This window comes from Centropristis striata, chromosome 12, assembly GCF_030273125.1.
Source record: "Centropristis striata isolate RG_2023a ecotype Rhode Island chromosome 12, C.striata_1.0, whole genome shotgun sequence".
NCBI classification, from domain to species: domain Eukaryota; kingdom Metazoa; phylum Chordata; class Actinopteri; order Perciformes; family Serranidae; genus Centropristis; species Centropristis striata.
In genome coordinates this window covers 7,368,989-7,391,558 of record NC_081528.1, presented here as the reverse complement: position 1 = coordinate 7,391,558, position 22,570 = coordinate 7,368,989, and the positions used below count along the sequence as shown (strand labels likewise).

General features: G+C 40.4%; 1 protein-coding gene across 2 annotated transcripts in view; it reads left to right on the top strand.

Annotated features, from left to right (window-relative positions):
* LOC131981598 (protocadherin-1-like) overlaps nt 1–21,720 on the top strand; it is a 252,684-nt gene extending 230,964 nt beyond the window's left edge. For both annotated transcript variants that reach the window (XM_059345977.1, XM_059345976.1), the window contains one exon: nt 20,109–21,720. In XM_059345977.1, coding sequence (XP_059201960.1) covers nt 20,109–20,530 — 422 coding nt within the window. In that variant the 3' untranslated portion in view covers nt 20,531–21,720. The remainder of the gene's footprint in view (nt 1–20,108) is intronic.
* The last annotated feature ends 850 nt before the right edge of the window (nt 21,721–22,570 follow it).

Genomic DNA, 22,570 nt, shown 5'->3' with positions numbered 1-22,570 from the left:
GAAACAAATGTTAGTACTACATGTACTCACTATTTACTTTATATTGACCCATATACAGTACTTAAGTAGGCCTATAATGTACCCATATTTTACTTAAATATTGCCATTTAATGATATACTTTATACTTCTACTCCACTACATTTCAGGACTCAGTGTTGTAATGTTGTGCACCACGTTTTTACTTAACTATGTTACTTCCGGTAGCCACATCCTCTTTAAATTCTGGCTCTTTTACATGCATTTATTTCCTGTTTAAACTGTCTATTATAATGTCTAACCCTGAAGTTTTTTGCCCTAAACGTAGCTCAGTGGTTTTGTAGCAAAAATTCACAGGAACTAGAGCTTTTTTTTTTTTTTTACAACAGTGTACTGTAGGTGTATGTATAATGACGTGTGTGCTAGTGATACAACGCTCCGCTATGTACCATGAACCGCAAAACGCTCGTAAAAGACATTATGGGTGGTGTTGACAACCCTAATTTGTCGTTTAGGTTGGAAATCTTGTTTCACATACAATATATTACATGTAAGCACCACATGTAAGATATTGCACTAATTAGCACACATACAGTATGAGAAGGAATGTATCTACTGCATTTAATGCATCTAATTGCTACATAATTAAGTTGTACTGTACTGTGTATACTGGAACATGTGATACATCCAGTACATATTACTTACTCAATGTTTTTATTATCATTATTTATCAGAAGAAACAGATTTAGTCTTTGCTGATTGGTGTTTTATGAAATTGTCTGTATTTGTTGGAGGATTTCTTATTTTTTTTTTTATAGGCGAGTGTCCTTTTATTCTTCTTTTATTAAACAGAAACAGTCCAATGTTTTAACTGGAACATCAGCAGCTCGACAGCTCAGTTCTTTGCCACGGGTTACACACACACACACACACACACACACACACACACACACTCTGAGGTCTGAGTGCATTTTCACAGTGACAGAGTTAAGAGATTGCAACGTCCCATTAATAAGCCCCCCCTCACATGATCCCCAAATGCATCCTGGGAAAAGGCAGGAGCATCTACAGCCACGGGCTGCGATGCTGCAAATTTATTCACTTTTGTAGGATAATTGAATTTTTCCTTCATAGTAGGCCGATTCCACAGGGGTGTAAGTCTGAGTGTGTGTGTCTGTGTGTGTGTGTGTGTGTGTGTGTCTGTCTTTTTTCCTCTGGACTATTAATAATTGACTGCTTGGCGTTTCTTTCACTCTGCAGATTCATTTCACCTCGCCGCTAATTCGGTCCTTTTTCAGATCTGATCTGCAGGTTTCTCAATTTTTTTTTATTTTTTTTTTATATTTTCCAGTTGGTTGATGTTATTTACAGTCAGAAGGAACACGGATGCCTCTGTTACGGGGAGGGTCACTGAGTTTGGTTTACTGTCTCCGCTTCCCGTTTGATGCGTGAGTGTGTGAGTTAACTTCAGGAGACAGGCATAAACAGAAACGCTTTAAACCTACAACATTAGTGATTGTTTGATGCATGGAAAACAACATTGACAGGTGTGTAAGTCCAGCCTGACAGACAATTCACACGAAGAGTCACATCTCTCCGTCGGAGCGGAAACATTAAAGGAAGAAAAACTCTGTTTTCTCTTTAACGATCCGGGACTCATTACAGTTGTTTTGTCCATCAGATATCGTCACGTTTTACAGTTTCGTAACCACATGAGGCATCACTGTGAATGGCTGTTTGTCCAATTTCAAGATCTTTCCCAAAATGATTAAAGTCCTGGAAGAAGTGAATTTTTATCCAGGGACAGAATAGACAAAAACTTCAGTTTTACATAGTTAAGAATCTTACTTTTTATTGTCTCTGCACTGCAAGAACTTGGTACAATCACAGTTTTAGCATTGCCGTTTTGAGGGCTCCTATTTACCAGTAGGTGCTCTTCCAGCACAAGAGGGGGTCTTGAGTGATGTGAGTGTACGTTGATTGGAAGGAGACATAAGGCTGGAAGCTGCACCGATGGCTGCATTAATGCATCTACTGGTTTGTGGTTTTTTCTTTGGCCTTGTATGGTTTTATTCAATAGTGGTAGAGATACAGAGTGAAAGGGACATGCAAGAAAGTGTTCCAAGTTGGATTCAAACAAGGACCCACTGCATTACAAAGACTGTCATGCACCCCTTTACTGTTCATTAGACTACAAATAATTAGCTAGCTTGCACACCCCATGTTTCCTGCCTCGTTCCCTGTAGTTGCAAGACAATATTCAATTCAATATTCTAATCATATGTTTGAACTGCTGCCCTCAGGGAAACGTTACAGGTCGATCAGAACACGCACCACAAGATTCATGAACAGTTTCTATCCCGCAGCTATCACCATACTCAACTCAGACCTGAAAACAAACTCACTGGTCAAACAGCACTAATCAAGGACACCCACACCTAACACAATGCTCTGCACTTTATATATTTATATAGCTAGAGTATTGTTTTAATTAAATTGATGGTACAGTGAATGAATGACATGAATATACTAAGTGCTGAGAGAATGATAATGTATCTTTTCTATTTACTATTTATTGAGATGAGATGATAAGAATGTATCTTGTTATTTACTATTTATTATGCTATTTTTATATGAGTCCAGTACCTGAGTGCATTGACTTTCGTTGTATTTCTGTGCAATGACAAATAAAATCTAATCTAAATCTAACCTATTAACCGTAGAACAGATGACAGCTGCAGAGATTGACCATGTCTAAAGCTGCCGTCTGCTCCACCCTACGCAAAGTCTTTAGCGGCAAGGTGTAAGGCAGATGAAGTTGTTCTGGCTCATTTTTCTGTATCCTGTGTAGTATTAAAGCATGGTTGAATTAGCAAGCTGGCTAACTAACTAAACCCCCTACCAAACGAGTAACATTTAAATATTTCATGCACACAGTCTTATCACATTGCTACCATCAGATTAGTACGATTTTTTAATTCCAACTCATTTTCTGTAACCAGTGAAGAATGGAAGCTGGCGATAGTACGTTTTTTTGGTTCGTCAAGTGCCAGCAAGATTAAGTCACTTTTATGCATATATAAAAAATATAAAATAAACATTTAGTTATGTAGTTGTCCCAGTGGGCAGTTCCACTCAGAGAGTCTCCAGAAGTTTTTGGTCGTAAAACAATAATGGACTCCAAACAAAAATGGTGTCCACATGTAAGCCGATAACAGACTCACAGGCCAGAAGACGGTAACAAGAAGCCCGTTATATCTTTAATTATTTCTCCTATCAGGACACCTTTTCACTTCACATTATTCATAGCATGACAGAAACTTTAGACAGAAAGTTTTACAGTGCAGACTGTGCAGCCACTTATGAATTTCACCCCCAAACACCATCATTTACAATTGTGATTTAAACCTCGCCTGTGACAAGTTTTTATTCATTTCTGAACCTCTAACAGCCTCAAATTGTGTTTTTGGATGCAGCGAGACGCCTCAGCTGAGCTCAAACTGAGTAAATGTAGTGTGCAGTTAAATCTTGCAACAAGACTCGATATACATAAACATAAACATGTCTGGAAATGAGGATCTAATGCAATCGTTAGCCGACTAGTCGCTCATTTATCTCAGTAAACAAGACAAAGAATCACCTTAACCAATCAGATAGGACTGCCCTGCAGTAGCTGGTTTACAGTCAGACACCTCCTGCATAATATCACCAGTCTGTGCGTGAATTTCCCATTAAGCAGATGCACATGTTCTGCGGCTGCCAGAGCTTCTGTATTCAGGTCAGTTTGTGCATTCAAAGCAAACACAAACTATGTTCCTCAGCATCGTTAATGACCTCTCTCTCTTTCACACACAAACACACACACACCAGGGTGGAGTGGTCAAATATTAATGGCCGGGAGAAGCTGTTGTGTTATTGTACTTGATATAGCTTGGGGCGGTTTCTATTGCCCCGACTTTGGTTCTTTCTCAGCCGACGCTCTCAAATACAAAACGCTACAAATAAAAACTTTGGTTCGTTCTTTTGGCTCTCGAGCCGCAGCTCCGATCTTGTGTTTTGGAGGTTCAACCGAAATGTTTTCATGAGCCTGCTCGCAGTTAATTAATGAGAGACCTAGTGGACAGATGCAGGGCAGGAAACACAGTTTGCAGGAAGTTTTTTGTGCGCCGAGGTCAGAGCCGGCAGCACGGTGGCGTTGCATCACGCCGAGCTTCTGATGAAACAACAAAGACACACTTACAGTTTGTCTCTGTGTTTTCAGCTCAATTATAGTGTTCAGACTCTTAAATTTAAATTTGAGTGGAGAGCTCGCACTCTGGGGAAATCTGCATAAAATCATACCGAACTCATCTAGAAGATTCCTACTTAATGGAATCATGCAGCCATAAAAAAATTAAAAAACACATATATTTTGTATATATTTCCATAAATTATAAGGCTTCAATGAAGAGAAAAAAACAACCTTGTTCACAATAAATTAAGTTATCACTTTGTGTTACTTTCAAGTAAGTTTTTAAGTGGAAATTTAAGTAGAAGTGTCATTGGACACTTTTGAGTCGGTACAATGATGGCAACTTTTAACAAAAGTTTTGTAAAACTAAATCAGCTTTCAAAGAGCACTAAATTATTGCAAAATAATGGAATAATCTGATCAGTATGGAGAAAGGATCAATATGTTTGGGGTTTTGGTGCAGCCAGTAGATATCTGGACATCAGATTTCTGGTACAAGACTTCCTGTTTCATGCACCAATCATACGGTTTACAGTTTGATCAGCCTTTTTGATTGACGCTTTTTGTAGTCAAAACGTAAACGTATATATTTACAACACGACAAACGTAAACCAGAAAGCTTATGAATCGAAAATCTTGTCCCATTGTCGACATCAGTGGTCTCAAACTCAAATTACCTGGGGGCTGCTGGAGGAAGTATTAAAATGACCAAAAAAAGACACAAAATAAAAATAAAAAAAGACACAAAATGACCAAAAAAAGACACAAAAATAAAAATAAAAAAAGACACAAAATGACCAAAAAAGACACAAAATTAGCTGCCTTTCTTTTTGTGAACATCATCATAGAAACAAGTGAAACAAAGCTCCAGCTCGCGCAATAAAGGGACCTTCCACACAACATGGTAAAGAGCCATTCATATAAAACTCACATTAAACTTTCATATCAAGGTGGGGGCCTCAAAATATTGTCCGCAATTGGCCCGCAGGCCGCGAGTTTGACACCCATGGTCTACATGTTCTACATTGATATGCACACATCTGTTAATAAAGATTAATTCAGGTATATTCAATGTTGACGTCAAAAAGCAGGAGGAAACAAAGGACAGAAGGAAGTAGGAAAGGAGGGAATAAAGAAGCAGCAGCTTACACAACTGAACATCCACGGATCACAGCAGTACAACATGGCCGCCCAGCAGGCCACCGAGAGTGGATGGAGGACAAATGATGTCCCCTCCTTCTCCTGTTGTCTTTTTACTCTTTTATTTCCCTGTCGCTGTGTGACGAGGTCAGATAAACCTGCCGTTACATCATCGCCGCCACCGCTGTTATTTCACATCGACTGTGACCCGCGCGCCTCGGCCGCTGCCGTGTCTGGTTGGTTGGTTCGCTTCTACACCGAGGGCTTAAGGCGGGAAATGGATTTATACCTCGCAGGAAGCCGAGGGGAGGTTGTTGAGGGACTAATTTTAAACATGTCAGTCAATACGTCGATGTCAGTGGCAGGAGCAGCGCCACCGAGCAGGAGACACGGCTGCTACTGTTAAATCAACGAGAAAACCCATCAGAGCGAGAAACAAAGTAGATACTCTTTTATTTCTCTTCTTTCAGCCTGTTTGCTTTTTGTTCTGCCTTCAGAAAAGAGTCTGAGGGTGAATTATTTTAGATTTTTGAAAAGGAGGAGGGGAGGAGGGAGTGGTTGCCTGACTAATAACTTCTCGGCAGGAGGAGGAGGAGAGGAGGAGGAGGAGGAGGAGGAGGAGAGGGTAGTTTTGACTTCTGAAAGCATCAAATGTTGATGTTTGGAAGAAAAGAAAAAACCCAAACGATTTTCATCTTCATTGCTCTCTCCTGCTAATTAGCGAAAGAACAGATGACATTTAAATATCTATAATTCTCTTTTTTTCCCTTCCTTCCGCCTTTGAGATAAATCTATGTCTCCATTTCCTTCATTTTCTGCCAAACACGGCTTCTCTCCCTCACCCCACCTCTTTTTTCTGACTTCTTTCCCTCCACTTTCATCTCCCCCTCACCTCCCTCCCTGCCTTCCTCCTCCCCTTCGTCCTCTTTCCCAGCTCTGTGTCGATTAATTAATTGCCGGCTAATTTAATTTCTCAAAAAGTAATAACTTGTTTAAGCATGAATAAAGACTGACAAGGCAAAGTTCTAATCTGCCCAAAGTTTAATTAGAGCCGGCAAGGTTTCCACACAGAGCCAGACTGGGGGGTCAGAGAGAGAGAGAGAGAGAGAGAGAGAGAGAGAGAGAGAGAGAGGATGGACTGATAGAGGGAAGAGGTAGCAAAGAAGAGAGGGATGGAACAAAGGAGTGAAAGACGTATGCTTGAAAAATAATCTGTTTCCTGCTGCAAGAAGACAGTAATCAGTGCAGTTTACCGTCAGCAGGGTCTTGTTGTACAAAGCAGCATGCACATAATGTTCTGGTTATAAAAACACAAGACAAAAGTTGTATTTTGAAAGGAATAGTTCAACATTTTGGGAAACATTTGCTTTTTTTCTGGGGTGAAAGGATCAATACCAATCTCATGTCTGTGTACAGAGTACAGAGCTGCAGTGACTGTTTCAAGGTTCATACACTTTTTGAGTGGTCAAATTCAAGCACTTTTCAAGGACTTTCCAGGTCCATTTTCAAGCTTTTCCAGGACCTTACAATGGTTGTAAGTTGCATGTTTTAGATGAGTACTTACATGCTAAAAGGGGTAATTTCACTCAACCATACCAACAGCGATGGTTTTACACTTTTAACAACCAAAAGTACAGTTTGCTAATCTCAATATTCAATGTATTATTTTTTTCATTGAACATGTGATTATCTATAGTCAGGTTGCAAGAGAAATACAGTAAGAATTTCAAGCATTTTCAAGCACAAGTACGAACCCTGCTGTTTAAAACCAGTCTGGACAATATCACACTGTTGAATGGACACGCAGGGGTCAGGGTTGTTATCAGCTCACCCAATGGCTGGTCACTGTTTTGTTACATTTCACTTTCAGTGAGATTTACTTTCTTTGTGAGATTTAGGTGCTGAGAAAGGTTTTTCCTTCAGTTTAGGCTGAAGGAAAATGATTTCTCTAAGGTTAGGGTAAAACAGTTCTTGGTTAGCTGTTATAAAAATCAGTTTAAAAAGTAAAACAGATGCACGGAAATGCCAAAAGTTAAGTTGTTAAAAATAATGTAACTACTGGAAGTAATGTTTCTGGATGAAAAGTCCTCTTTTGTTTGATCAGTCCACCCTAACAGAAAGTTTTCGTGCTTCATACTCAAAAGAAAAGCATGTGATTGAAACATCTCTTAACTTCCTGCATCACGTTTTTTCTGAACTATGTCACTTCCAGTAGTCACGTGACTCACGTCGTTCTCGTAACTACTTCACTTTCAGCATTTACATAATTTATTTAGTTTAAACTGTCTTTAGAACGCCTAACCAGGAACTGTTTGGCCCTAACCTTATAGAAGTGCTTTTGGAGCAGAGATTCAACCAAACTGCAGCCTTTTTTTTTCACAACCGAACCGTACATGTATGTATAATGACGTGTGTGCTATTTTTAGAACGCTCTGCTCTGTACCATGAGCCAAAACGCTACCTTTTCTGTGGTTTCGTTTGGAGATCTTATTGTCCGAAACATCACTTCCACCTTGGAGTCATTCATAATTACTCCAGCCACTAGACGGCAGCGCCACACGTTAATATAGCAGCCCATTGAACGAGCTGATAACAACCTACTGGACCTACTAGAAAGTGGATCAGACCACTACCAGCTCATACTCGACACCCATGTAATGTAATATTGTAATAAAAACTGGATCAACTGCCAACATATTGGTCACACCTGTTTGTTGAACATAAAAAGTGATTTTTTTAATCTTATCCTCTGGGGACCTTTAATATATGACGAAATGTAATATTTGTACCTTGCTGTTGCTGGGTTTTTAGTGTCCATTGTCACTTTCTTTTCATTTAAAGTAAGGTGGGGTTAGATTTTGTAAAACCTTGATAGGAACACAGAGTTCAGCACACACTGATAAACCAGAATCACCTCATGTGTGACAGGTGTGTGTGTGTGTGTGTGTGTGTGTGTGTGTGTGTGTGTGAGGGAGAGAGAGTTAAATTACAGTAGCTCAGACAGGCCAATTTGGGGAAGAAATATAAAATTGCAAAGAAATAGTTGCTTTTCTGCAGCACTGACAGGCAACAAACAGGAACTAAGACAGTTAAACTGCAATAGTTCACCTACAGTGACACATATTTCAGTATTTTCTGAATATTATTATAGATATTATGTTTATGGACGCAGAAGAACCTTTTTTTTAAACTATCTGACATTTATTTGAGTGCCTGAATTCTGTATCCACTAGTTTTACACATGGCAAAAATAACTTTTGTGTGACTCTACAGCTCATAGTGATGACGCAGAATGATGATTCACAAGTATCCGAAATCTAATTTTAGCAGCATCGAAATAATAAACTGTGGGGAGAAAGGTTGGAGCGAACGAGGCGGTAAATTTCTGTCCACTTCTAAACTTAGTGAGGTAGTTCTGGGCTCTAACATTAACTATAAAGGTGGCAGTCATTTCAATCACGTTTGTATCTTTCACAGTTCCGCTGCAACAGGATAACTCACAGAGGGATTTATAATCTGTAAAGATACCCTTTATTCTTAAAACTGAAATGCAGATAAGGAAAAGAAATTACAGATAAACAATTTAAAAATAAAGATAAACTTTACTGATCCCACACTGGAGAAATTCATTTCAAGAGTCAAGAAAGGCAGATGAAATAAGGGTAATAAAAAATAAAAATAAATGACACAAAAATCCAAATGAAAAAAGTCAGAAATTAAATAAAACTCCTTTTACTTAAACATATAAGTCCATGGTGAATAATTGCACACCTGCAATTGTAACATGCACATGTTGTTCAGCATTGCACAAGAAAAAAAGAATAATTAATATAGTTGCACAGAATGATTGCAAACGAAATTGACGATTGCACCCGTAATCATAACACACATGTTGTGGAGCACTGTACCGGCAAAATACTGAAAGATATATGAATGTGATTGCTCAGGATGATTGCACATCATAATTGCACCTGCAGTTGTAATTAACACATGTTGTTTAGCATTTATTAAAAAAACAACATTTGAGTATCCAAGAAAAAACAGATATGTGACAAGACGTGGTAATCTTAATGTTTTTTTCCATTTTACTCTCTGTCCTTGTAGTTCACTGCAATATATAAAATCTATATAAATCTTTAAGTCCTGCAGCTCTATGGAATCAGCACAATCATGGCTAGAAGTGGGAAATTAAACATGTCTTTGTGCAGAATAACACAGTTAAAATGACAGAAAGCAGAAAAAGAGACAAAAAAGTTGAATTTCTTTGATAAATTATGGACTTTATATATAAATACTTTTCAAAGTATCCACAAGTGCCACACTTGTTTATATATCCACATATTATATAATGCATATTGAAGTATTGTCACGTTTCCAGTCTCTCCTGTCCTCTCCCCTCTGCTCTGTGTAAACTGATTTCCAGTGAATATTTGTCACGTGACCGTTCGTCTCAGCAGAATCAATCATGGCTTCACAGTGTCGCTGAGGAGCAGAATTTATTGTTTTTAACAGGATCTGGTTAGTGCAAACACTTTATTTTTGGACACATTTTAAATCACACATGTAGAATAAAGTGATTCTGACAGAGATATCACTATGTTAATCTTTGTTTTGATCATTTTTTTAACGGAAACTTTCATACCTTGTGATCCATTCAAGGACTGTCAGAAAGTTCACTTGCGAACGACGATAATGCCTGTTTTTAAAGCTTCTTTCTACGATAAATGGTGAATTTTGGGTTAACAAGCCAAAGTGAGTGGCACAATAATTTACTTCATTAAAAGATTCTGCATGCAAGACAACATTTTCTCTGGTTCTTTGGTTCCTGGAAGTCTGTCTCTGGCCTTTGCTGTCTGCTCACCTTAATAGGTTGTTTTTCATCAAATCTATCTTTAGTTTAGCTCAACACACAGTGTGACATGTCCCTCAGTCACAGATTTAAGACCTGATCTGACATTATCGCCTTCCAAACACATGGAAGAGCATAAACGTAGTGTGGTGTGATCAGGGCTTCATGCTTCTAGCCTCCAGGGAAAGAGTCTTAGTCAGGGACATGTTTCTAAAACTAAGGTGTCCTTGTGTGTGTGTGGGCTGTTGGCGTCACCGCTGATTGCAGCGGGGGAAGCAGCAGCGCGTCGTTCGCTTTCTCCTGGACGCCTTTGAGCGTTCAGAGCGGCTGCACCTCCTCTCACTCCTCTATTGTTCCTATAAGATAAATTGGAGCCATTGTCATCGACAGAGAAAAGGCATTAATTGAAGGTTTTCCTGCTGCAGCTTTAACTGCAACGGGAACACACACACACACACACACACACACACACACACACACACACACACACAGATACACACAGCTTCAAAGTAATTAAACACATTAACACTTCAAGCAGAAGCAGAAAAGAGAGAAGCCTCTTTTGTGTACATTTGCTTCCATTTATCACCCAGGACTGAGCGAGAGAGGGGAAGCACAAGGGTTTAGCATATCTCTGCGACTAAAGTGATGGAGCGGAAAAAGGAGAGGAAAAGGAAGAAGAGGAGGAGGAGGGAAAAAGGGAAAGAGAGCCAATCTGACTGGGGTCTTTACTCTAGTCGACAGCGTAAAATGTCAGACACTCATCTGGAAATTATTTCCATTTCATACCACTGACATCTTCCCAAGCGGGGACTCTGAAATCTAATTAGTTTGACCGGAAAATGGTGACCAAGGTAGCAGAGTGTATTATGCAGAGAGAGAGTCGGTCAGGGTGAGCGAGGGTCCCTGGGGTTAACTGGAACTCAGGAGTGCAGATAAGGCTACAGGGGGAAAAAACTCAGGAGGGCTACTCCATTTTAAACAGCCCTGACTAATAGAGGCAACCTTGAATTCAGCGTTATGGCCTCGTGACAGCGCCGCCGCCGAGCCTCGCCTGGGGTCCCGCAGAGAGAGCGGGAAAGATAGCCCGGCCTCCTCCTGGGGCTGCCCCAGAACTTTTCAAACTTCCCTTAAATACTGATGAGAAACCTGGAATCATCGACCGCTGCTGCTGCCTTGTGATGCTCTGCGGCTAATGGAATGACACTTACAGTTTAAAGCCCTCACAGTGCCCCCAGGAGGATGCGGCCACTGCAGATATAGATACATTAATCTGCAATATTATGGGGGGTATTGTTGTCCGGTGACAAAACGGTATGATGTTAAAAATAGTGCAGGTCAGCTGTCAGGTGGGCCGGAGGCACGGTGCATGGGATCAACAAACCCTGACCTGTTACTATGTCGTAGAAAATCTTTAAAGAAAAACACTTGACCAGGTAGATTGGAATTACAGCCTTGTGCGGGATTTATTGTAGGTATCAAAAACAGATACTGATGTCAAAGTTGACAGACTCCAATGATCAGAACAACTCTGAGGAGACAACACCTTGTGTTTCTCTTTTTTCTTTGCATGTTTGTGCGTCATTATTTCTGTGTAACTAAAGTTCACAGTCCTCTAATTTCCTGTTATGTTCCACTTTTGATATAAGAGCACACTTGGGAGGTCAGATTCCTGTTCTAATGTAATACAAAAATATTCAAACAACAACTGGACTAAAATCCAGAAAAAATGTATTCAAAAAGGCAACAGTAGCAGTAGTAGTAATAATAATAGATACAATAAAATATATTAAAACAACAAAACAAAATAAGACAAATAAAATCAAGGGGAGGGAAAAAATAATATAATAATAGATAAAACAAAATATATTAAAATCATGCAAAACAAATATAATAAAGGAATATAATAAAATAATATTAATATGACAAGCTAAAAAGGTAAAAGTTTAAAGTTAAGTTCATTTGCAAAACTGGATAAAAAATAAATAAATAGATGATCACTCTGATTTTCTCTTGATAATACAGTAAAAACATGTGATTTAGCAGAAAAATTTAAAGAGTTTGTGATGTCTTATTGAAACAACACAACAACAGTGTGATTGATATCTGTTGGATATCTCTGAACTGCACTAAAGTACAAAGTTAGATTTCTGTTTTTGCAAATCAACTCAGATTAAAGGGGTCCACTTTAAGTGGCTCGTGTCCACCAGCACAGGAAGGACTTATTAACCAAAACCGTTATTGATCTTAACGTCTTAGCCACAACCCGCCCTAACCGCCCAAACTCTTCCTCCTGTCACACTCGCCAATTAGCTCTATCTCAACCCAGAGCCAATTAGTTCCTGTGCTTAATTAGGAGGAACACAACCCCCGGCAACCCACCACTAAAGTCTGTGATTAGAGCTACTGAGCGCTGCACCGCGGGCCGGAGCAGGGTCATGCTCTGACTCGCCCACACTCTGTTTTATTTTAACCAGTTGTTTTATCAAATCACATCAAATCAAATCAAAATTACTTTATTTATCCCCGAGGAGAAATTCAGTTAGTCTGGTAGCATCTCTGTTAGAAATGAGACAGCCTGATGGCTGTAGGAGAGAAGGATCTTTTGTATCTATCCGTCCAGCAACTGGCGGTCCATAAAGGTTTTGTGTAGTGGATGATCCGGGTATTTCAAGATGGACACGAACATCTTGACAGTGCATCTCTCTACCACCTCCTCCAGTGTGTCCAACCTGCCCAGCAGACTGCAGCATAAAACAACACACTACCACCACAGACTGATAAAAGATCTGCAGCATCTTACTACAGATGTCAAGAGATCTGAGCTTCCTTAAGGAAAAGAGGCGGCTCTGCCCCTTTTTGTAGAGAGTGTCTGTGTTTAGGGACCAGTCCAACTTATTATCCAGGTATACACCTAGATACTTATAACTTGGCACCACCTCCATGTCCACCCCACAGGTATTCACTGGCTGAAGGGGGGCTTGAACCTGCGGAAATCTCTGATCATTTCCTTAGTCTTTGAGGTGTTCAGTAGGAGATAGTTGTTGTGACTCCAGTCACTGAAGGCTTTTAACAGATCCCTATATTCAGATTCCTGTCCATTCCTGATACACGCCACAATAGCAGTGTCGTCAGAGTACTTCTAGATGTGGCAGGACTCAGAGTTGTATTTGAAGTCCCCTGTATACAGTGTGAACAGGAATGGAGCCAGAACAGTCCCTTGTGGAGCTCCTGTGCTGCTCATTAATGTCCCAGAAACACAGTTCCCCAACCTGACATAAACTGTGATCCAGGAGATGAAGGAAAGATCCACTCCCATCTCTGTGAGCTTGTTTTTGAGTATGTTGGGTTGGGTGGTGTTGAATGCACTTGAAAAATCAAAGAACATGATTCATATAGAGTCATATGTTAAGTGTTAGAGTAGCCAGTTTGTGTACATACACGCTTTTTAAATTCTTAGATCGTCACCATTTATTTTAACTGCAGAGAGAACCAGGTTAATATTACTGACAGACTTTATTATGTTTATATAAGTAAAGTTTATGATACTTTAGTGAGGCGTGTCCCTAATTTCTTCTCCGGTCCTGTTTTAATTTACTGCTGATGATGTTAATGCCGCCTCAACACTTCCACCTTGTTTATCTCTCGTCTTAAATTCATTAAAATGTACATTTCCACAGCACTAATCCAATCAGTAAAACAACAGAGTCATTCCATACTCAAATTTATTCCCGTCACTTTAACTTTGCCATGTTTTTTTTTTAATTCTCTGTCAACTTTTTGTCAAGGACGCCACACTTCCTAATGTAGTGTTACAGAAGTTGCACATGAGAAATGTGTCTTTTTTTTGTGAAAAATCTGTGCAGACTGTGAAGGAAGAGATGTGTTTTGTAGACTCCTTCACCATAACTTCTAACCCAAAAAGCAGTTTCAGGGCGTTTACTCACGGTGTCCTTGTATTTCACTACATATATAAAATATAAATAAGGCCTGCAGCTCTATGGAATCAGCACAATCATGGCTCAAACATGTCTTTGTGCAGAATAACACAAAGACATGTTTGAGGCTTTATTTTTGAAAGTTTTAAATGCCACATGTAAAATAAAATGATTCTGACAGAAATATTAACATTTTAAGGTTCGTTTTGGTCAATTTTTATAACATAAACTTTTCTAAATGATGATCGGTGACAATAAAAGTGATTCTGATTCGGTTCAAGGACCGTCGGACAGTTCACATTCCGACAATAGTGCCTGTTTTAACAGTCTGATAAATGTTGTATTTTGGGCGATATTTTAAAAACATACCTTTCATATTTTTGGGTTCAGAGTGTTAAGAAGCCAAAGGAAACTTTTATAAGCAATTATCCATTCAACAAAATTTCAAATAAATCTAAAAATTTCAATAAAGCCCGTTTTTACAGTTTCTTTCTATGTTAAACTGCACATTTTTGGCAATCTTTTACAGAAAACATGGGTTTAGAAGGTTTATATCAATCAAAAAAAATGCCAAAAGAGGAAGTTATTGGAGATAATAGTAAGCAAATAGAAAAAGTGTAAAAACATCCGATAATTACATTTATTTTATTATATAATCCCTATATTTTTCATTATTTATCATATTCCTACAGCCTGTGACATATCTGTGAAGCAGACAGGTTGCACTGAAGCAACAGTTTGATCACGTCGTGCTACAACAGCAGTGATTGAACAGAGGGGGAGCTTCCTGTTTATCTCCTCTTTTACTCGTAAACATCACCTGTTCAAAGATGGCTCCCCTGAGAAAGACACTCCACTCTGACAAGTGTCACGGAGCTCGTATAAGTGACAAACATAAACAGACAGAGTGGAGAGTCTTCCAGGAGGAACATCTGTAAGCGAACTCAGGAGGGTGAGCACAAACAGGACTCAGACAACACAGGCAGAAGGTTGACGTGACACAGTTTCATGTTTTGGATGGATTTTAAAGCCCTTTCAAAATAAATGTCTTTCAGAATCAGCCAGTTTTTTTCTCTGATTGAGGTGTTTACTGGAGGATTTCTCACAGACAGCTGCTCTGCTGAGTTTAGAAAGGCCTGACACCTAGTCTGATAAATGCGCTCAGTGGCCAAGAATCAGATCCCCTACCCACACTTCCATTCATCCCTCCGTCTGTATTTGATGTGTGTAAATATAACAGACACAAATTCAGTTTTCAACCTCACTTTTAACAAACGGAATCTCTCTCAGGGACTAAAACCGGCCTTAACGTCCTCATCATGGTGGTTGATTTTGTGCTTTAGTGGTGCATTTTCCCAAACAATTTAAAAAACTAAAATTAGCACAAAGCAGTTGTCACACAGTGAGCCTGGAGCTCTTTGGGCCCCGGAGACTCTGGGGCCTCAGGGCAGTTTGGGGGCACGCTGGTTTGTCCGTGTTGCTAATCCAGGTTTCTCTGGAGAATGTGGACACAAACAGTAAAATTGCTTGAAATTCTGACCAGTCGCTGTGGACTTAATCTGCACCACAGAGTGTAGAGCCGGACATCCCTTTTGTTTACATGATGCTGTTTTATTTCACACAGAGCTCTTACTCTGATTATGAGTGAAATAAAACCCTGTAAAACAGCACATTTTAAAGTGTTATTAAGTCCCTTTCATAACAACATATCCTGACACAGTTGGCACCAGTAGATTCCTTATATTGGCACACCAAAGTACAAGCCAAAATCTCAAGGCATATTCATATCCATGCAAAATAGCCTCTATAACACGTGTTCTCACTCTTTTATTTTTCCTTATAACTAGTGTAGTGCCCCTAAACGTGAATAACAGAATTTGCACATTACATGCAGACCACTACAACGTCTACAACTCCATAAAACACTTACTTTTCATAAGGTACCACACCATCCAGCACATACACATTGAACATTGATATTTACTGGAAACTATTGGAATATTATTGGAAAATCAAACCTTGTAGCGCACTTTAAAACTCCGAAAGATAGGTAGGCTAAATAGACTTACAGATGAGATGAGTCAGGGTGGAAATCCAGAGTGAATTGTGTTACTGACCAGGTGTAGGCCAATCACACAATGGGGCGGAGCTCCACTAAAAGGAGTCACAAGGTGAAACAGTGGAATGCTGCAACACGTCCTACGTAAATAATATTAGTAAATGATATTTTGAAAAATGAATTCAAAAATCTTCAAAATCAAGGATGCACAACTTCGTACCATGCGTAAGCCACATACGAAATCTTAGGTCAGTCTGACTAACGGTCAGCAAGATATGCCCTAGACACACACACACACACACACACACACACACACACTTGCTTTTATAAATAGGTAATTAATTGAGTGCAGCATAGAATTTGCCTCTGTTTTGGAAAATAAGTGTGCACAAGTACTAGTACAGTAAATAAAATATGAATTCATAAGTTTTGTTATAGTTGTATACTACATTTATAGTGTGTGTTTGTCACAAAATCCCACAGCACACCTGGACTTGTCTCAGGGCATACATTTGGGAACCACTGCTTTAGATCATCTAGAATGAGCCTGCTACAGCGTCTCTACAAAAAAAATTCACTAGGACCTATTGTTGGGATGCTAAATAAACTGATTCTGATGGTTAAAATGAATCTGTACTGTAACATAGGAAGCTAGCTTCATAACCTGACGACTCGACTTCTGCAGCAGCATTCTGTAGGATGCATCCTCCAAAAAATCCCAAAACTACCAATATCCAAAACACAGCTGCACATCTGCTGCTCACCCACTCCTGCACCATCACCCCAGAACCTCCACTGGCTCCCCTTTCAAAAGTCAGCTACAAAGACCTCCACAGCCTGACCCCCTCCTACCTCACAGACCTCATATACAGACACACTCCATCCTGCAGCCTCCTCACTTCTCTCACCCGCTCAGGACAGAGCCTTCTCCCTCTGGATCTCTCTCCCCTGAACACATCACGTCTCCTCCCTCACACCCACTTATTTAAATCCACTGTTAATCTATGATCCATTAGTCCTGCCTTCTCTCGTTCTGTTTTCTGCTGTTGCTTTTTAATGTTCTGAGTAGTTGTAGCTGTTTTTTGCTAATAACATTTAAACTGTTTCTTGCTTTTTATTATGTAAAGTGTCTTTCAGTACGTTTTTAAGTGCTACACAAATATACATTTATTATAAAAGTATAGTGCCAAATTAGTTACCGGAGAAAAAAATAAAAGGCCATAAGAAAAAAAAAACAGTGAAAGAACAACAGCAACTCTCAGTATGCAGTCATTAATAATACCTTAGCATTACATTATGTTCAGGCAGCTGCTGTAGCAGCTAGTTTGTTCTGCACTAAACTGGGAAAGAAAGAAACTTATTTAATATCTGAAATGGCCTTTGGAGAGCAGAGAAAAGACGGCTGTCAATATGTGTTGGCTCACAGGTCTAATGTCGGTTAACAGAATATTTAACCGAAACCAACTGCTGGTGGTCATTTAGTAGCACTTACAGACACAATGTTGGGGTCAGAGGTCTGAGCTGCAGCTGAACAATGTTTTCCTGCAGGCAGGCCTCCGTCCGGCTGAACTCGGCTGCTGAGTCTTTTCTCTGCTGTTGTTGTTGGAAGTTTGGAGTTTGTTCAGCCGTGCAGCTCTGAGGGCGTGCGTGCTTTATAAGCCTCCTGCTGACACGACGTTCAGAGGCAAAGCACTTATTAAAAAGCCGCTCTGAACTCAGCAGCCACTCGCACATGACTTAACATTTTTGCAAGCACCTTGCTTTTGCATGGGAAGTGCTTAAAAAACTGAAATCCACGGCAGCGGCGGGCGTGAGAATGTGGGGAGGGGAGCGCGGTCGCTACTCAGCACTCCCCGGGATTAGAATGTACACATCAAGCCGCAAACAGACAGAAAAGCCGACTGTAGCTCCTTTTGCAAAAAAAAAAAGGGAGGCAATGAATTTAAATTATGCATGAAGCAGAAGGCATTTTGGGAAATAAGCGCCATCCCCCCGGAGGACCGGCACCCCCTCCGCATGCCGCGAGCCTCCAGCCTCCAGTATCAAAGAATGATCTAATGTCACGCACAGAAGAAAGGTTACTTTCTGCATACGCATTGATATTTCTACTTCCATCTCTGACCTTTTTCCATTCTAAGCTGTGATTCTTTAAATCAGACTCAGCCCTGCGCCAGCCTGTCTGTCAGCTTTTGTCTGTCCGCCTGTCTGTCTCAGAGGCGCCGGATTAAAGTTGCAATCGTACAAAACCAACACGATAACGTGAAGAAAAACCCGGAGGGGAGAAATCCCGACTTTAATGTTCATAATATCCATGAACATGAGAAAAAAAAGACAGAAATGAAATGATTCTTGAAGCATCTTCTGTGTCCTACGTCTTTTATCGTGTCATTTCTTGTAGGTAAAGAAAAAAAGCAGTGAGAGTGTTGTTATTTTTGCCTTAATTGGCTGTTTGTACAACATAATTAACGTTTTAACGGATCCGAGCGGGGTTTTTTCCCTCCTTTAAATCAGCTGATCCTGTTTCACGCTCAGCGCCCGCCGTTTGATATGTGGTTTTCGTGTTTCAGCAATAAATTAAGCAACGTTCCTGGCACTTTGTGAACTATTAGTGACTTTAAAAATACACACTGAGCTTTAATTAATTTCCTTCAAATGGAGAGCTGCATGTGTGGATAACAGGATAAAGACAGTTTTAATCAGCATCTCGCGCTCCTGCCAGCCAGCCCGCCTGCATTCAGCTGAACTGTGACACTGCACTCTCAGGTTTACTGTTTTTTTTAGGGGACAAAAGCAACATTAACACGCAGAAACACCAGCGCTTGTTACTGGAAAAACCTTTATCTGTCTTCTGTCAAACGCTGTTCTACTTACAGTCAACTTTACCTCTTAACTTTATTATCTCAAAGGAAATTGTTCTGCAGCGAAGCATTAAACACAATCACAGAGCACAAACAGACATCCATAAACAAGACAACACCAAAATAAGCATCATAAATATCAATAAAATTGAGACACTAAGGGGGAAAAGTGATCAAATAAAACACAGAAACACTTGCCAGCAGGTATTTACATATCTGAAAAATACAAAAAGAAACTTAGGTTCGTCATTCAGGGTTCGTACGGGTGCTTGAAATCCTTGAATTTTAATGTTAAATTTCAAGGTTTGAAAAGTGCTTGGATTTTGGATTAAGTGCTTGTAAATGCTTGAAATTCTTACTGTATTTCTCTTGCAATCTGACTATAGATGACCGCATTTTCAATGGAAAAAATATATATAAACTGATTAGCCTATAGCCTATCTGAAATGAAGAGCGCTCCGCCTGCATCTCACCTGCGTCTTCTTGTTTCTGAGATGTTTCTTGTTGCTCTACTCATATCTTCTTACTGAAGGGAGTTTTTCTAATTCCTAGTGGATGTGAGGGCTCCTGAAGTATTTGTGGGTCTTTCCTCCTAGTTCGGGTCGTGTTTAGTCATGTTAACCAGCAGCTGGTTGATGATTTTTGTGAGCTTACTTTTGCTCCTAGCCCCTAGATTCCCATACCAGTATGTTTTATGAGATTAGCAAACTACTTTTAGTTGTTAAAAGTGTAATACCATTGCTGGTGGTATGGTTAAGTGAAATTACTCTTTTTGTAAGTAATTACTCATCTAAAACATGCCATTTACAATCGTTGAAAGGTACTGGAAAAGCTTGAAAATGGACCTCAAAAGTCCTTAAAAAGTGCTTGAATTTGACCACAGAAAAAGTGTACGAGCCCTGATCATTATAAGGTAAAGAAAAAATGCAGCTAGATTACATACAAAACAATGACAAAACATCTGTGGGCAGCTCAGCTTCATCTCCATCTTTGACCTGTTTCCCCTCCGCTGTTGCCTCTCGGTTTCTCATCCTGTCTTTGTGTTTCTCTCCACAGATCTCAGGCCTCTTCCCGACGTGGCGATGACCGGTAACTGCACCCACGAGTGCACTGAGTTTGGCCACTCCGACTCCTGCTGGATGCCCGGCGAGCCTTCCCCCACCCGCAAGGTGTCCAAGAACGCCCCCAAGCTCTCCACCTTCGTGCCTTACCAGGAGATGGACGGGCAGGAGCAGCTGATGGCCAACGGCAGCCCCAAGCCCCTGACGGAGGAGCGCGGGACGGGCGGTGGCGGCAGCAGCGGCTCTAAAGTGGCCAGCATGCGCTTCATGACGCCCTACAGCAGTGCCTACTCCGGGGGCGGAGACTCGTCCGGTAAAGACTGTGGGCTGGAGGAGATCCCGCTGAGCCAGGCGGTGGAGTATCACTCGGCCACCACTCCGACCGGCCAGACCTCCAAGAGGGAGATCTACCTGTGAGGGCGCAGCTCTCCACCTTAACACCCCCCCTCCTCCACCTCCCCACGGCCCTCATCATCCCCCGTCGCTGCTCGCCACCACCTGTCCCGCCCCCCTCACTGCCGCCCCCTGTGCCTATTACTCGCTGTGCCGCAGCACCGACTCCCCTTCTTCCTTTTTATAACTGCATCCACCGTACAAGGCTTTAGACCCTCGCCCGCCTCGCCCACTGCCACCGCCACCGCCCTCTAGAAACCAATCAAATGTAAAATAGAATTAATTAAAAATCAACTGAAGAAAACACGCGGCGTCTGCTGCTGCGGAAGGAATGTAAACTACACCACATCGTTGTGATAATTTAATGGGAAACTATTTAGCTACTCACGTATTTGAGTTGGATTTTTGTGCGTTGCTTTAGGCTATGTTGCTGTGTTGGAACATAAAAAGAAAAAAACACCTTCGGGGGGAGAAGGGAAAGAACTATTTGTAAATCCTACTTAAGTATACTGTGTAATGCTATCTATCCTGAATATTTTTTGAATTTGTTTGATTTTTCTTTTTAATTTTTTTTCTCTGTCCACTCCGGAGTCTCCGGGAAATCCATTTTTGAGCCGAGTTGCATCAAATCAACCGGGCTCGTTTTTATCAGGAGCGGCTTGTCGTCAACGTAAGACGTTTGCAGAAACGCGGCTGTTTTCCAAAACCCTGGAGTTGTCGTTGAGAACTTTTTCAGGTCTGTTCCTATTTTCGCCGTGAAGAGGTCTTTTTTCAGTGTACAGAGCTGTAAATATTACAAACAGTGAGGAAGCTGCTGTGGCTGTCAGTGTGGATCCGTGGCTGTCGTGCTGTCTGCAGATCTTCATGTAACGTCAGATCGATGGACTGAAAACTTCCGCATGTACAGAGAAACGGCGCCGCGGCGTCCACGTCACACTGCAGGAACCTGGACTCTTGAGCATCACCGACGGTGCCGAGTTACAAACACAAGACTTTTTATTATTATTTTCTCTCCTCTAAAACTTTACAACACAGTTCAATTTGGGTTCATGAGGGGACAAAATCATTCGATGTGCAGCGACACCAATTTATTCAGAACTGAGAGTTGGAAGTGCTTCAGTCAGTGGATCAAAGTGTACAAGCACCGATTATATGATTAATGCTCTTGTCAGTAGTATACCATGAAATGAAAGCTAAACATGAATGTGTGAAATTATTACATGTGAAATTATCTTCCCACACATCAAACAAACATTCACATGTTGGAAGAATTAAAACATCAGACCCTACAGGAAGAATGAATTGGCATTTTGTGAATCTATCAATCGTTTGAATATTTAAAACAACTGTTAAACATTCTTCTGTCACACTTTTCTGATTTTAAAATCTGCAGTTTTTACCATTTTAAACTGTATATCTTTAGGGTTTGAGAGTTGAGACTTGGCCTAATGACAGCATGCTGATGGGACGATTATGACACGTTTTTTCAATCATATTTTGTCTTTAAATCACCAGAAAAGGGCAGAAAAAACCCAGCAAGATCTCTAACCTAAACGACAGAACAAACCTTTTGTCAGCAACACCCATAGACTCATATGAGCATGTGGGGGCTCTCGGCACAGAGCAGAGCGTTCTAAAAATAGCACACATGTCATTACATACACCTACGGTTCATGGATGTAAAAAAAAAAGCTGCTGGTTCTGTGCATTTAGGCTACAAAAACACTGATCTAGGTTTAGGGCAAAAAACTTCCTGGTTAGGTGTTATAAAAGACAGTAAAAACAGGAAATTAATTATGTAAATGCTGGAAGTGAAGTAGTTATAAGAGTTAAGCGGAAAGTTTTTTACTTTTGTTTTCACATGGGACCTGAACCACCGTGACATCCGCTATTTAAACTCCACATCAAGGTCAATCATTACTACTACGTCAGCAAGATGGCGATGGAGGAAAGTCTAAAATGTAAAAATTAATCATATTTTGCTGCCTGATCAAACACCCTGTATTGTTGTTTTTTTAAGACCAGTTTCGCTAAACAGTCAAATGCCATGTTGGCCTCAATATT